A 16,984-nucleotide genomic window follows, 5' to 3' on the forward strand; every position below is an offset into this window, starting at 1 on the left:
AGTCAAATAGAGTTTTGCAAGCTCCAATCTGTAAATCTCTACATATACCCCATGTTACAGTATGAATATGGCCAGGAACTAGTAACAATATGCAACAGTAATGATCAAAATTAAAAGGAAAACAGTTTGGAGTATGATTCAAAGAATAAAGCTTATTATTTAGGGAACACTAAAATCTTTAGGATACTGCTTGTTGCATAATGAGTACTGTAATGTTTCTCTCTTGCCTCTCTCCCTGCTCCAGAATCTAAAAATTAAGGACAGTCCTGAGTACAATCCAGAGCTTAGTTTATAGCTTCGCAATGAAACCTGACTGCAGGAATGTGGTTTTAATCTTTTGCCTTGGTTATTTTACTCAGATAAGTAGGACCTTTTGCAGTTGTAAATGTGCTTAGTTATTTCATGTTTAGATCAACAGAAATCACTCCTATGACCCAGGGCTTTATTGTCTAACATTATCTCACCACTGTGGTCCTGTTATACAACTTATTAATGTTTGCAAGTTAAGCAGGTTAAAGAAAAACAGCTCAACTTCACTGTTGTAATACATAAACTAGACCTCTTACATTGGTTTATTTCTACTAACTTTTTGGCTTGATATAGAATGAATGGAGCTTTTCATCATATTATTGTTTTTGCTATGTGAGATTTAGAAAATTATAACATGTTCAAGATGCCAAAGATAAGAGCAAACAGCTGCAAAGGTGGAGCAGAAACATTAACTACCGTATGTTTTATTTATTGAAGTATAATGCTAGCACAACATTTTAACATTCCTTTCTATAGTCTTATATTTAAGTTGAGCCAGCATACCAAGAACTCAAAAATGCTGTTTCTAGTTTGTGTATTATTTATTTAAATTTATCCTGCCTTTCAGTATATATATAGTAACAAGGTGGGTTATAGGCAATATTAACAAGCATTAATAAAATCATAGTATATATTTCTAAAACAGTGAGATAATTCTCTTTAAGAATCAAACACCCTTTCAGATTAGTATTCTACTATTAATATTCCCTACATACGGCAGAACGATCACACTATTTGATATCTTTAAGAAGTTGTTAGTGAGGAAAAGATGTTAAGTTTCCTCATTTTAAAAAAATTCCAGTTAGCACTCCTGGACACAGAAGGTAGCTTTGGGGCACTGTAGAAAGGTAAAAGTAGCTAGAACAATCACCTGATGGCTTGGAATGCCTCCCAGCTAACTAACACTGGTTGTGAATTGACCAAGCAGGAAGAAGACACCACAGGTTATTTTCCTCAGGATTTCTTTAAACCTGGACCCATTTCCATTTATGAAACAAGAACTACAAACATCTAGATGTCTTTTTCTTCCAGCTTCTTGATGCATTTGGACATAAATCAAACATCAGTCTAGTGTTTGATTTTATGGAAACTGATCTAGAGGTAAGACTGCTTAAAGCATTTTCTACTGGTTTAACTTTGCGTATAGTGGCAAGTTTCACTCTTTAAGGTAAAGGTAAAGGTTCCCCCGCACATGCGTGCTAGTCGTTTCCGACTCTAGGGGCCGGTGCTCATCTCCGTTTCAAAGCCGAAGAGCCAGCGCTTGTCCGAGGACGTCTCCGTGGTCGTGTGGCCGGCATGACTAGATGCCAAAGGCGCACGGAACGCTGTTACCTTCCCACCGTAGTGGTCCCTATTTTTCTACTTGCATTTTTACATGCTTTCGAACTGCTAGGTTGGCAGAAGCTGGGATGAGTAACAGGCGCTCACTCTGCTATGCAGCACTCGGGATTTGACCCGCCAAACTGCCGACCTTCTGATCGACAAGCTCAGCGTCCTAACCCACTCTTTATACATACTCAATAATCCTAATCACTCTTTGTGCATAATCAAAGCTCATAGGAAGAAGTCACAAAGTTGCAGGAAGAACTAGATAAAAGAATAGAAAAGTAAAATGTGTCATTTGATTTATTAAATAAGTCTAATGAATTGTTTTATATCTGAAAGTATCTCTCATAAGATTTTTCAGGTATCATTTATTACTTCCTTCAACTTTAACTTGTCCTTGAACCCTTTTGAGGTATCTTATTGCTTTTAAGTTTAAGAAAGTGTGACTGAAGTAATTTACATCCTGTCCCTAATTCCATTTTCTTCTATTAGAGCAGGCATGTCAAACTCGTGACGTCACGTGACGTCGCATAACGTATCGGGACAGTTTTGCCATTGCTGGCAATGGGGTGGGCGCAGCTTCCACGTGACGCATCCGGCCCGGGAGCCGGCAGTTTGACACCACTGTATTAGAGGAATAGCAGTTTTTATCCTCTAAGTCATATAGGAAACCTAATACTGTACGTGGCATTATTCTGAAGGCAAGTAAAATAATTGAGTCATACTGCAAAACAACCTATTTGATATAGTCCAAGAAAGTAACAAGTTCATGAAACAGAGGGCTGAAGATATTAGTGCTTTTATCAAAGAGAGTAAATTGCTTAAGGAGTTATTCATTTAAATTAGACCTAAAACATTCTAATGAAGTGTTTCTCAGATAACCTTTTGTCAAATAGAAACTGTGGGTCAGCTTACTCATGTTTGGCAAAGAGCCGTAGAAATCAGTGAGACTAAGTTAAGACAAACTGATGCCCTATGATTTAATAATTCTGAACTTTGTGGCTCAGTTCATACCATTTACTATGCCAAAACCAAGTCACATTATGGTTTAATGTAAAGTGAGATACCAACCATTGGAGTTTGTAAACTACAGGGTATAGCTTAGTTATCCTGTGGGAGCACCATCAAGATTTCAAAAAAATATATAATCTTTAGTAGTAAGTAGCCTTGTCATTCAGTAAAGTCCATTAATAATATTATTGAAGAATTCATCTTCTGTAAGTCTGCAGTGAAAAGTATTCATTATTCTGGAAACCTCCATGTTTGCTGTTCCTCACTATTATTGACATGAAACTTTGTACCATCTGCATTGGCCTGTTCTATATTTGAATACAGCTTTTTGTGTAAACTTAGTTATTAAGTGGTTGGAGTTTATAAAATATATTGCTTTACAGGTTATAATAAAGGACACTAGTCTTGTTTTGACACCTTCCCACATCAAAGCATATATGCTGATGACACTTCAGGGATTAGAATATTTACACGAACACTGGATACTTCATAGGGTAAGTAAGCCTAGAGATAAAATGAATGGACCTCCAGCCAACAGTGGTCTTCTTTAAATAGGAGTTGGGGGACTAGAATGATGGAGCTCTTTGTAAATTCCTTGTCTTGTCCTTAATGAAATCTGAAGCATTAATATCTAAATAAAATTTCATTTATTTGTCTAAATAATTTGCAGTCATGTTGCTATTTTTGTCCTAATAGTGAAATATAGAAATGGTGATCTTTCTGAAAGACACCTCTCACAAAGCCAATACTTTCAAATATATCATTTGGATTTATGGTATGTTTTAGTAACTTGCTCAGAATGCCTTCAATGGTGGAAAAACATATTTGTGTTGCCAACATAAAGAGACATAACAGACTGATCATTTGGGTAAAATTATTTGTCTTCACTTTTTATTTGTTTCTAATAAGTTATGGACCTTCACATATCCTTGGAGACAAAAATAAGCATAATGTTTAGGTGTTATTGTTTCTGTTTGGTTGTTTAATCGTATATGTGTGTAATTGTAAACATCTTCCTGTAAACCTATTTCTCATTGTACATGTTTTGATAGCTTAACATTCCTTTTATGAGTGATAAAAGTTACTCCTTTTCTAAACATATTTTCATTTGAAAATATACTATCATTTTTCTCAATCTCTCTTTTCAAGGACCTTAAGCCAAATAATTTGTTGCTGGATGAAAATGGAGTTTTAAAACTAGCTGATTTTGGTTTGGCAAAATCTTTTGGAAGTCCAAACAGAGTTTATACACATCAAGTAGTAACAAGGTAAGAAAGAAAATTTCAATGCACATAAATAAGCTAATCACTTCGTTTGCTTGTCTAGTCACAACTTAGGGAAGGAGGGAAAATTAAATAAGATGGACACTGGGGCAGAATGGATGGAATATCAGACCTGGATTAGGATAAAAAAAGATCTGCTCTGGAGGTTTTTTTTAGTAATGTTTTACTGATATTTTACAATCCAAAAAACTGTGTTAGTAACTAGTGGTTTTTTTCTGGATGTATAGAAGCACAAATAAAAAAGCATTTGAAATTTATAGAAAATACCTTTAATGCTATTTTGTTGTTGTTTTAGGATTTTCTGAATTCTTTTACAGCGTCTTCCTTGAATAAAGACCTTGAACACAGACCTAATGCTATATCTTTTAGTCAGTCAAAGCTAAGATTACTGCCAGGAAAAAAAATACATCCGTAAAGATAGCTTCTCATTCCATTGGCAGTTTGCTTGTGATACTGCAAAGCAGTATGGCTGTGACTATCACTTCAATGTCTTATGCTCTTGGTAATCAAAATGTATCCTGAACCGTACCTAAATAAAAAATATTAGACAGTTCATGTTATCTTCTATACAGGCTTCTAATCACCACTCCATAGACTTGGTTAATGTGAAGATGTTTCAAATAATTTTGATTTTTAAAGATGCCGTTAATCCACTTTGGTCCACAAAATATTATAATGCCAGCAAAGTCAAGAGCCATTTTGGTGTAGTGGTTAAAGGCACCACACTAGAACCTGGAGAATGTGAGTTCTAGCCCCACTTTATGCAAGAAACCAATTAAATGACTTTGGATCAATCATTCACTCTCAATCCTAGGAAGAAGGGAATGGTATATCACTTCCAAATATCTTGCCAAAAAAAGTGACTCCGGCAATTACCAGGTGTCAGCACTGACTCAAAGGCATGCACATGCACACACACACACAAAATCAGAAAAGTAATTTTATAACAATGGTTGTTATAAAATTTTGAGTGCAATAATGGCTTTTCTTTCATTCAATGAAATAGCCAAGGATAATAGGATACATAGCACCAACTGGACAAATGAGGAATTTGCTAGTCCAGTGCTAATGAAAAGGAGTGATTTTGCATCATTTTTGACAATGATAAATAATATACACAAGCAGAAGATTCAACATCACATAATACCCAAGTTTATTCTGTATAAATGAGACTAAGCAAGGAAATTAGAAATCTTCATCTCATGCAATTTTGTGTGCTTACAAAGACATGCTGGTTGGAGTGTGATTACAGAGAGGGAGGTGGGGAATGCAGCAATTCTCCCTTCCAACTCAGAAAATGTTAAATATTGCTGGAGTGTCAGGACTGAACTGTATTATAGTTAATAGGGGGGAGGAATCTCTTACTTTGGGGGAAAGGAAAAAGATGATATATATGTAAAACTTCAGAAGAACAGACACTGAAGATGTTTCTCGTACTTACTTAAATACTAAAGTAAAAACACTAATTTTCACATTAGCTGAATATAAATACAGTAAATTACATGGTACATTAAAAACAGAGCTTAATGTATAGTATAATATTAAGTATATTTTCCGATCCTGGGATAGATGAACATTTTAATCATTATTTCCTTTCCATCTCATCATATATAATGATACTGAATTGGAAGGTTTAGATTCCTTCCAGATTAATTTTAAACAGAGATTAAGAACTTTTTATAAATTTAAAATTTTTCATAGGTTTGCTGTTATTGTTGTTCAGTTATTTCACCTTTACATGGGATGTAATTACTTTTTCACATGACTATACTTGGTAGGAAATGGACAACAGTATCCTGGCTTGCAAGATATCTCTGCAATAAATATCCTGGCTTGCAGAAAATAATGTGAGCATGCTAGGAATAAACCTTGTACCTGATTTGATTGTGCTTGTGACATACTGGGTAAAATGCACCAAAAATGACTTCTCCCTAAACGTAGAAAGGTGTTATATGTAGCATGGGTACAACTATGGCTGATAACTAGATTACACCTTCTCTGTCTTACAAATAATGCTGTGTAAAAGTCTTCAAGGACCAAAGCCATGTTGAGTAGTGATGGTGGTAGTCAATATTTATAAGCACATTTGATTATGCCCATGGCATATGGAAGATTGTGTCTTGAAATGTAAGGAGAATAAATAATACAAAGCATGCATTAATAACTGAAAGAAAGAATAGGTGTATTGTGTTTCAGTGCAAGTAAGAAAAAGAGGATGGATTTAACAAAGGTTGGCTATTCTTGGAGAATGCAGTTAATAATTACATGTAGGATTTAATTATGAATGAAAGACTAAAATATATATCTAAAAGTATGAATTGGAATAATCTAATCTGTTATATGTATGAAAGTAGGAATCCATAGATTCTTGTTGTTATATTATTATAGTGACATATTCCACTGAACAGTGATAAAATGAATTTTGTATAAAATCATGCAACATTTTAAATGAATACAAATGAGAAAGAAATTATTTTGTTAAACTATAAAAAAAACAAATGGGAGGACCACAACAGGAAAGTATGGAAAAAACTATTGGTCTATGAGGTGACTTAAAAATGAATTAGAAGGGCAGATGGTGAGAATTAGTTAGAAAACAGTCTGTCTGTTTTGAATATGTGGTTAAGCATAAATGTATTCATACACTTGACAAAGAAAGTACAAATCTAAAAATATGATTAATGTGATTGTGTTGAAGTATTGAGAGAATTAGTGAAGAATACAAGGGTGGTGAGTGGTTTTGAATGTGGGAAAGATCATTTTAGGATCTTGGGGGAAAATGGACATGGAAGGATGTTATAGTATGCACAGTCTTATTGCGCTGAGGTAACGCAGGAGTAAGTACAGTAAACAGTAGTTTGTATTAAATGGTGGTTTATATTACAATATCTACAAATATATTAGAAACAAAATACATACACAGGGTGATAATTCAGCAAACTCCAATACACAGCAGTTACAGCAGGAAACGGACAAGAGAACACAGCAGCAAAAGCCTTCCCTTTTATACTCAGTCTCTTAAAGGGATACACACACCTGCTGAGTCATTCCTATTATTGCATCATCCACCTTATATTGCATTTCATCATTACATAAGCTGTTTAGCTATTAAATTATTATCCTGACAAAGGAAATGTAGGAAATAGGGGTAAATAGAAAGCTGATAAAATGAAATGTACCAACTGCTGCATATCTATTTTACTATGTGAAAATGAGAGCTAATTGTACATCTTTTCCATACAATTATTACCTAACAATAGCTTTACTTTCTTCTAACTTTACTTTCAGTCCATGTGTTACTTCAGAATTGGCCATTTTTTATATTAGTAATTACAGTTAGGACTCATTCAGCCTAATGGTGAATTTAAGCTGAATTAAAACCATGAGGTTCTTTAGAAACTCTGTTTCTGAAGATTTGATATTAATGGTATTAATTATCTTGTTCATTACTTTCTCTCCAACTTTTTCGTATTTTTTTCAAGTTAATTTTAAGGTACTTATCTGTAGGGAAGGTCTATACTTAAATAAATATTTTCATCCTTAAACACAAAGTGAGGAAGTTTGTAGTTTCATTCTCCATATAGCTTGATTGTGAAAAGGGTATAAAATGCCTCATACCATGGTAAGCTTTTAAAGATGTACTAGAATATATTACTCGTACATGATTTTTTTAAAGATTTGTTGACTATGCACCTATATTTTATTGTTTATATTTGATTTCTTATCTGCATTTCTTCTTTATATTGTTTTAAACTTGTACTTTGAAAAAAATTGACAAGTTTGTACTTTGCCTTCCATATGCCTTTTCAGTGAAGAAATACAATGTACTCTGATTGTTAACCTGTTTTACAGGTGGTATCGAGCACCCGAACTATTGTTTGGAGCTAGAATGTATGGAGTGGGTGTGGATATGTGGGCAGTAGGCTGCATCTTGGCTGAATTGCTTCTAAGGGTAAGCATGGGGGACAGGGCTTGACTGAAAATGCTTGACAGATTAAATTTCACTTTTTGCACCATCGTTCAGTCTGACGGTATTAACAAAGAAGAGAGAACTAGGGAGAGCCTTGACTGAGAGATTTTCTTAGGTTATAGTTCTGTCCCTAACTCGGGTTTCTTTTATCTAACCATTGTCTTGGTTGAGGCTGTTCCTGAAGGTTATTCCTTCTGCCATAACAAATACAAGTATCTTACTTATTTAGCTATATTTATAGATGAGCCCAACCTAACTGACTGTGTAGAGTACAAAGCAGGGCAGAGCGTCCTCATTACTAAAAGAGAAAATCAGTTGTCATACTCATCAAGGTGGGGGGGGGGAGAGAGAGAGAGAGAGAGAGAAGAGGAAACCAAAGCCAGATGAACCCTGCAAATAATTCCAGGCTCCAGCAGCCCATTAAAATAGAGCTGCTTTGAAGGGAAGGGTCAGTCACACTTCAGGGGGTGAGTAGGGGAGGAAGACTACTCTACAATCATTTTTGGTATCTCCGTAAAACCTAAAAATTTCCTTCTGTTTAGGCTTGCTTTTCTTCAATTGATTTAATTTAATTTTAATTTAATATCATTTATATACCGCCCTTCTCCCTGAGGACTCAGGGCGGTTCACAGGGCAGAATAAAATACCAAATACAAACATTAAAAAGAGATTAAACAGTTGCCCTAGTTAAAACAATAGAAGTACAATTCTAAAAACCCCAAGATAAAATTAAGAAACCAAAGATAAAACAACCCCACCGATCCCCATCAGGCTAGGCCAGCTTGTACAAACAAAAACGTCTTGAGATCGCGACGAAAGGAGCGAAGATCGGGCGCCATCCGGAGCTCTACCGGTAGCTGATTCCACAGCTCCGGAGCGCCCACAGAGAAGGATCTCCCCCTGGGGGCCACCAATCGACATTGATGCTAATAATAGGTGGCGTCTGAGCCACATTGGAGTGGGACACTCTGTTTTTCGTTTTGCCAATCTCTTTCTCATGTCCCTCTGGATGAGGCAGTGAACAGATTGCTTGGAGAAGCCTTTTCTCTGTTCTTCCATCACTTCAGTCATTCCAGGGTTTCTCCCCATCCTAGTCCTCCCTCTCATCTGTATGAAATTAAATCATTCTCCCATCATTGCAAAAAAACCAGAATCTCGCAATGTAGAGAATTTATTGCCATGGCTTGAATTTATTGCTCAGAAACCCTGAGACTTGTAAAGCCAAATGATTAAACATTTTGAATGTCAGCGTATTCGTCTTACTATAGGTTCCGTTTTTGCCAGGAGATTCTGATCTGGATCAGCTCACCAAGATTTTTGAAACTCTTGGTACGCCAACAGAGGAGCAGTGGCCTGTAAGTTGGTTGGCTGAAGAATTAAATTGTATTTATAGATGGGGGACTATCATTCCATAGTGACTAAGCTTTTCTTCTTATATTGGTTTTCTTTTCTTCCAATAGGGTATGACAAATCTTCCAGATTATGTTACTTTTAAAAGTTTCCCTGGAATGCATTTTCAGCACATCTTCAGTGCTGCTGGTGATGATTTGCTGGAATTACTGCAAGGCTTATTTCGGTTTGATCCTTGTACTAGGTTCACAGCTACTCAGGTATTTAATTTACCCTATAAGTTACTGCTAGTGTACTCAGATATTTTTTTGTTGGCAAAACTGCCCTATTTTGTTGTAAAAAAAAAAACCTACATCTTCCATGCCTATTGCACTTTTGGGGCCATTTTCTTGGCAATGAGCTTGTTTCTGATGTTATCAGTGAGTTAATAATATTTCAGTTTGTCTTCTGACAACCAGCTCTCAAGGTACAGGTAAAATGGTAGGAGAAAGGCCAATTTGAATCAGGCTGGTGGCTAAACTATAATTCAGTCACAGCAGGACCTCTTCAGCCAAAGTCTAGGGCCACCAACTCAAGCAATCAGTCAGGTAAAGCAGCTAAGCTGTGGAGAAGAGAGAGAAGGGAGCAAGGTTTGTGTCTTGCTAGTGGGAAGGAGAAGCATGCCTGATCTCTCAGCACTTAGTGGCAAAGCAATTTCTCTCTTGGCTCAAACTGCAAAGAAGAAGAATGGGCACCAAACCAATAACTTCCCTTTCTCTGAGGCCCCACAAGTAGCTAGAGTGCTTGCAACAGAATTTATCATAAGAAGATGCAAGTATCACTGAATTTAGAGACTTATTCCCATATTGTATTTGTAATTGAAAGCATGTGTTTTAAAATCTTGGTTTGGTGTGCTTTTTAATCAACCCTAGCAAAATGTTTCAGACCTTTTTCTTAAACCCCTTCTTGAGAACTCCATATGAACAAATGTTTCCGGATAGATATACCTTTGTTTTATTTTATTTTATTTAAGATTGGGAACATCTAGTTATGTGCTGCAGCTGTTCTTGTGGTCTTCATTTCTTCTCAGATCACACCAAAAGTTTTTCCTGGCATAGATACTTAGAAATGTATTTCAGTCCTATAAGTCCAAACAGAAAAGCCTTGGTGGAGCAGTGGGCTAATGCCTCCTTAAGTAACACCAGCTGCCTGCAATTAGTGCAGGTTCGCGTCCCACCAGGCTCAAGGTTGACTCAGCCTTCCGAGGTAGGTAAAATGACCCAGATTGTTGGGGGCAATAAGCTGATTTTGTAATAGTGCCGCTTGGGCCCCCCCGAAAGCCCTAATAAGCAGGCATATACATAGAATGAAGGCTATTGCTAAGCACATTGATTTGTGCTTTAGATTGTAAGCCGCCCTGTGTCTTCGGAGAAGGGCAGGATATAAATGGGATTAAAAACAAATGAGGTATATAGTTGCAACTGGAATGGGATGTTTAGGCACCAGCCCTTGGCTGCATCTCCTTCGCCCCCAGCTGCTCGCTTCAGCTGATTTATACCAGCTTTCCTTCTCCCCTGGTCCCCCCACAGCCATTCTCCACAGCCAATGGTCCCCTGACACTCTGGAGTCACCCAGTTGGACAGAAAGCACAGCCCCTTTAAAAACTTGCAGAGCAGCTCTGGCGCTTTTTTTTTTAAAAAAAGTGCATTGCACACTGCCCACCCTACAGCCCCTGCGATCGCCCATTGCTAATTGCACGCTGCCCCGCAGCACCATTGCTTCTGCCTGCCAGCCAGTTGGCTGGGGCTATTTGTTCCCTACAGCAAAATGCCTGCTTCAAATGGCGTCTGGGTGAATGGGCAGGGACGGAGGGCCAGGGGGCCATTGGCTGTGGAGAATGGCCGGGGGAGGAGGAAAACTGGCTGTAAATCAGCTGAGGTGAGAGGGGGCACGGCCAAGGACTGGTGCCTAAAATCCTAGTCCCACTGAGTGTGCAAGCCTTCTCTACAGGCCATTCTCGACTTACAACCATTCATTTAGTGACTGTTCAAAGTTACAATGGCACTGAAAAAAGTGACTTATGACTGTTTTTCACACAACTGTTGCATTATCCCCATGGTCACATGATCAAAACTCAGATGCTTGGCGACTGACTCATATTTCTGACCGTTGCTGTGTCCTAGGGTCATGTGATCACCTTTTGCAACCTTCTGTCCAGCAAACTCAATGGGGAAGCCAGATTACCTTAACTATGTTACTAACTTAACAACTGCTGTGATTTACTTAACAACTGTGGCAAGAAGGATTTTAAAATAAGGCAAAATTCATTTAACAGCTGCCTTGCTTAGCAACACAAATGCTGGTCTCAATTGTGGTTGTAAGTCGAGGAGTACCTATACTTTATTCAAAGGTACTCCATACCACATCCTTGCAGTCATTCAGCATCCTGTGCCCCCTTAGCTTTTTCAGTCCTCTTTGGATGTTTTTGTTTGGGGGTGAGGAATACAATATTTCGTAAACTTATAGAAATCTGTTCACATCCTCATTGTTTCTTGTTTAAGAGCTGTTGATTGTATAAAGAATAGCACTCAAAGGAGCTTCTGTTTTATTTCATAGCTTATAGGGTCTCCTGCTTGAGCAGGGGGTATCTTAACCCCCTATGAGCCTATATCTATGTGTTGGCACATATCAGTAACCTAACTTATTTATAATTAATTAGCTTACCTACCTATTTCTACTTTCCTGAGAATGATCAGGCTTTGATCTTCTCTGCCTGTTCAGCCCTATATTTTATCAAGATGAAAGTATCAACACAATATTAACAAGTTACCTAGAGATTAGAGCTGATATCCAGTGTATCTGGAAGGCACAAAGTTGCTGGAGGCTAAGTTAGTATGATAAATCTATGTTCCTAGCTGGTCCCAAACAAGTCCAGACTTTTCAGGTCTGACTGCAGCACATGTTGACAACATGTTTTTAAGTGTACCAAAGCTACCAGTATTAACTTGCTACTAAAATTGGACTTCTTACTGCCTTTTTCTTACCTTTACAGTGACACCATTTTCAAATCCTGTACCACTTCTCAGTTCTAAATGGAATATATAGAACTGTGGCAATAATCTCTCTTATTACCATTATATTTCTTTCCAACTCATGCAAAAACTCCTTTTAATTAACCAAACAAAAGTTCATACAGCCAAACCTGTTAAATGAAGCTTGTATAGTGAAAACTAAATAAAGCTTTTATAGAGAAAACTATCACTTCAAAGATGCAGCTTATTCTGTTCTTTTGCCTTTCAGGCACTGAAACATGAGTATTTTAGTAATCGACCAGCACCAACACCTGGAACTCAATTGCCAAGACCCAACTGTCCTGCAGAAGCTTTGAAAGAGCAACAAAATCCTGTTTCTAATTTAAAAAGGAAAAGGATGGATGGAAAAGATCAAGGTAAAATTATGATCAGTTGTTTCTTAGATTTTGTGTTAATTAATATAATTTATATTGTGCTTTTTCTCCCAGAAATTAATGGTTTTTATATGGAGATCTTATTAAATTTTATTTCTATAAGAGCCCTATGAGTTGTGCTAAGAGAAATGACTGGCCTAAAATCAGGCACTGGGTCTCCATGCTGAACTTAAACCTGAAACTTCTCAGTACTAGTCAGATGCCTTAACTGCTATATCCATGGGCACCCACAAAGAGTTTATGAAGATCATAATTGCAGTTTATTTTCTATGTATGCTCCATATTCCATAAATAGGGACAGAACTTTGATCTTTTCATACACACGTATAAATATGCACAAAGGCATATTTGACTACATCATTCTAATGTTTAAAATAAACATATATTGCATTTTGTTCAAAGTAAGGGAAGAGAAAGTGGGTTTGTCATTCCAGGTTTAATAGTTCAATTAGTGTTGCCATTATTTAAAATGTTTTTATTTAAATATTTCTAGACTGCTTTTTGATTTGTATAAGATTATATTAAGAGAAATTTAGCCATTTTGTGCTTGGAATGTGATTCAGTTTTGATGAGTTACAGTTGCAAGAAAAAGTATGTGAACCCTTTGGGATTACGTGGAGTTTTGCATGAATTGGCCATAAAATGCACTTTAAACATCATGTAAGTCACAACAATAGAAAAACACAGTCTGCTTAAAATAATACTACACAAACATTGGCTGTTGTCATGTTTTAATTGAACATAAGATGGAAACATTCACAGTGCAGGGTGGAAAAAGTATGTGAACCGCTAGCCTAATGACTTCTCCAAGAGCTAATTGGAGCCAGGAGTGAGCCAACCTTGACTCCAATCAGTGTGATGATATTGGATGTGTTGCTGACAGCTGTCCTGCCCTTTAAAAACACACACCTGTTTTGGGTTTACTGGTCTCAAGAAGCACTGTCTGATGTGAACCATGCCTCACAGAAAAGAGCTCTCAGAAGACCTACGATCAAGAATTGTTGACTTGCATGAAGCTGGAAAGGGTTACAAAAGTATCTCCAAAAGCCTTGATGTTCATGTGTCCACGGTAAGACAGACTGTCTACAAATGGAGAAAGTTTAGCACTGTTGCTACTCTCCCTAGGCGTGGTCGTCCTGTAAAAATGACTGCAAGAGCACAGCGCATAATGCTTACTGAGGTAAAGAAGAATCCTAGAGTGTCAGCTAAAGACCTACAGAAATCTCTGGCACATGCTAACATTTTTGTTGACACATCTACAATAAGGAAAACATTAAACAAGAATGGAGTACATGGGAGGACACCACAGAGGAAGCCATTGCTGTCCAAAAAAAATATTGCAGCACGTTTGAAGTTTGCAAAAGAGCACCTGGATGTTCCACAGCACTACTGGCAAAATATACTGTGGACAGATGAAACCAAAATTGAGTTGTTTGGGAAAAACACACAACACTATGTGTGGAGAAAAAAAGGCACAGCACAGCAACATCAAAACCTCATCCCCACTATAAAACATGGCGGAGGGAGCATCATGGTTTGGGGCTGCTTTGCTGCCTCAGGGCCTGGACGGATTGTTGTCATTGATGGGAAAATGAATTCGAGTTTATCAGGACATTTTGCAGGAAAACGTACGACCATCTGTCCGCCAAGTGAAGCTCCGCAGAGGATGAGTGATGCAACAGGACAATGACCCAAAGCATACAAGTAATTCAACAAAACAATGGCTTCAACAGAACAGAATACGCCTTCTGGAGTGGCCCAGAGTCCTGACCTCAACCCGATTGAAATGCTGTGGCATGACCTTAAGAGAGCGATTCACACCAGACATCCCAAGAATATTGCTACACTGAAACAGTTTTGTGCAGAGGAGTGGTCCAAAATTATTCCAGATCATTGTGCAGGTCTGATCTGCAACTACAGGAAACGTTTGGTTGAGGTTATTGCTGCCAAAGGAGGGTCAACCAGTTATTAAGTCCAAAGGTTCACATACTTTTTCCACCCTGCACTGTGAATGTTTCCATCTTATGTTCAATTAAAACATGACAACAGCTAATGTTTGTGTAGTATTATTTTAAGCAGACTGTGTTTTTCTATTGTTGTGACTTACATGACATTTAGAGCGCATTTTATGGCCAATTCATGCAAAACTCCACGTAATCCCAAAGGGTTCACATACGGTACTTTTTCTTGCAACTGTATGTTTCACAAATGGAAAAAATCCAGATAACAGTCCTAAAACTAGAAACTATTCACTGGAATTATTCAAACAGCTATGAATTTTATCACTTTGAAGCAGCCTGTCTTAGACTTCATGAGGGTTCAGATATAAAGCAAGAGAGTATTTGCATTTGTTGAATATAGTCTTTTTTATTTAAAATCAGAAGAGAAATTCTTCATCCCCACAGTTCCTACATTTAGATTGGAAATGGATAGTAAAACCTGTTTTTTATATATTCCTAACAACACATAAATATAATAAAATTTTCAGAAGGATCAGGACATATTAATTTGCTGAACTGATATGCAAAAATATGTTATGTGTATATTTTCCACCCAGGGTTACCCAAAAAACTGGTTTTTTGACAGCTATGGAAATGAGGATCTTGAACATTTCTGCTGCTATGATATCTGAAAAGACCAAATGTGACAACTGGGAGATGTCAATTAAAAATGGGTGAAAGCTATGTTTGTAAATGTTTGTAATATGTATGTAGTATTTCAGTACATAATAACCATGTATTTTATTGCCTTTTTAAAAAATAAAAATACAAATACAAAAAAATGATTTGGTGAGTAAAATGTTTTAAGTGTGAATACATGAACAGTCAGCTGAATGAACTGGAAAATTATAAATTGCAAATGCAAAGAATAGAAATGAAACTTTTTTTCCAAATATCCTTGTTAGGCAGAGAGAAGGCCAAAATATTTTTGTTCTGAAAATATGCTTCAGTATATAGGATAAAGCTGCTTGCTTCTTGAGAAACCAGATTACCAAGCAGAAACTCAGATACTTTGAAGACATGATGTTCAGCAGATGTTGAATTAAAAAGTATGTTAGACTAAAAAAAATGGATTGAAATAAAGACATATAACAATGGATAACATAGATGAACTAAATCAGAGATTACTGTAATGTCCCTGGAAAAAACTGTGGACTTATTTATACCATAATAATTTTATGCTTCCCATTCAAGAGAAAGAACAAAAACTCTTATAGTTGCAATAGGTGCATATATCATCTTCAAGCATTCCTAAAGGCCAGCAGATTCAGGAATTTACAATGTGGGGTGAGGGGAGAGGTTATTCCATGGGTTCTGAGGAAAGAAGAGCATGGTAATTGGAGGTAGATGGTTCCACAAACATCCTGAAGTTATTAATGATGTTAGGTGAGGATACTAACTGCAGCTTCTGAGTAGTTTGCAAGGGCTGTCCCAGGTAGAGTACAATGCAGTAGTATACGTGAGAAGTAAGACATGAGTGATTGAATAGCAATCCCAAATTCAGGAATGTGAATAGTTGGGACATAACTTCTGATCACCTTTTGCAACCTTCTGATAAGCAATGTCAATGGGAAAGCAAGATTCACTTAACAACGGTAATACTAACTTAACTGCAATGATTTTCTTAACAACTGTGGCAAGAAAGGTCATAAAATGGATCAAAACTGAGGATTTTTTAATTTTTTAACTTATTGTAATTGGGTTTTTAATCAGAGTTATAGGGGTTTTAGATTTTAATTAAGGATAATTTAATCTATTTTAATTGTTATTAATTTTTGTATTGTAATGTTGTTTTAATTGCCTTGTGAACCGCCCTGGGTCCTACAGGAGAAGGGCGGTATATAAGTTTAATAAATGAATAAAATAATAAAACTCAATTGTCTCGTTTAGCAACAGAAATTTGGTACTCAATTGTGGTTGTAAGTTGAGGAATATCTGTATTACTCCTGTAAATCCCTGCATTTATTTTTAAACCATTCTAATAATGTAAAATTCTAATATTTCTGCATTCATCTATTTGTTACTTGTTGTCTAGTCTGAGCTGAACGCTAGTTTCCCCTCTAATAGGAACTTCTGGTACATTTCTTAAGTCTATAATATGCTTTTATACGGTGACACGGTGGCTCAGTGGGTTAGAATGCTGAGCTTGTCGATCAGGTCGGCAGTTTGGCGGGTCGAATCCCGAGTGCCGCGTAACAGAGTGAGCGCCCGTTACTCGTCCCAGCTTCTGCCAACCTAGCAGTTCGAAAGCACGTAAAAATGCAAGTAGAAAAATAGGGACCACTCCAGT

The 16,984-nt window shown here is 36.9% G+C and overlaps 1 protein-coding gene across 3 annotated transcripts in view; it reads left to right on the forward strand.

Moving 5' to 3' along the window:
* Positions 1 to 16,564, forward strand: part of CDK7 (cyclin dependent kinase 7) — a 38,598-nt gene extending 22,034 nt beyond the window's left edge. The window contains exons 5-13 of one of the 3 annotated variants that reach the window (XM_081318387.1): positions 1,342 to 1,410; positions 3,030 to 3,140; positions 3,796 to 3,914; positions 5,708 to 5,776; positions 7,782 to 7,881; positions 9,168 to 9,254; positions 9,360 to 9,509; positions 12,529 to 12,676; positions 15,252 to 16,564. In XM_081318387.1, the coding sequence (XP_081174513.1) occupies positions 1,342 to 1,410; positions 3,030 to 3,140; positions 3,796 to 3,914; positions 5,708 to 5,776; positions 7,782 to 7,881; positions 9,168 to 9,254; positions 9,360 to 9,509; positions 12,529 to 12,676; positions 15,252 to 15,277 (879 nt within the window). In that variant the 3' untranslated portion in view covers positions 15,278 to 16,564. The remainder of the gene's footprint in view (positions 1 to 1,341; positions 1,411 to 3,029; positions 3,141 to 3,795; positions 3,915 to 5,707; positions 5,777 to 7,781; positions 7,882 to 9,167; positions 9,255 to 9,359; positions 9,510 to 12,528; positions 12,677 to 15,251) is intronic. The other 2 variants (XM_081318389.1, XM_081318388.1) reach the window with 2 other exon arrangements.
* The last annotated feature ends 420 nt before the right edge of the window (positions 16,565 to 16,984 follow it).

This window comes from Vipera berus (assembly GCF_964194415.1).
Source record: "Vipera berus genome assembly, chromosome: 2".
NCBI lineage: Eukaryota > Metazoa > Chordata > Lepidosauria > Squamata > Viperidae > Vipera > Vipera berus.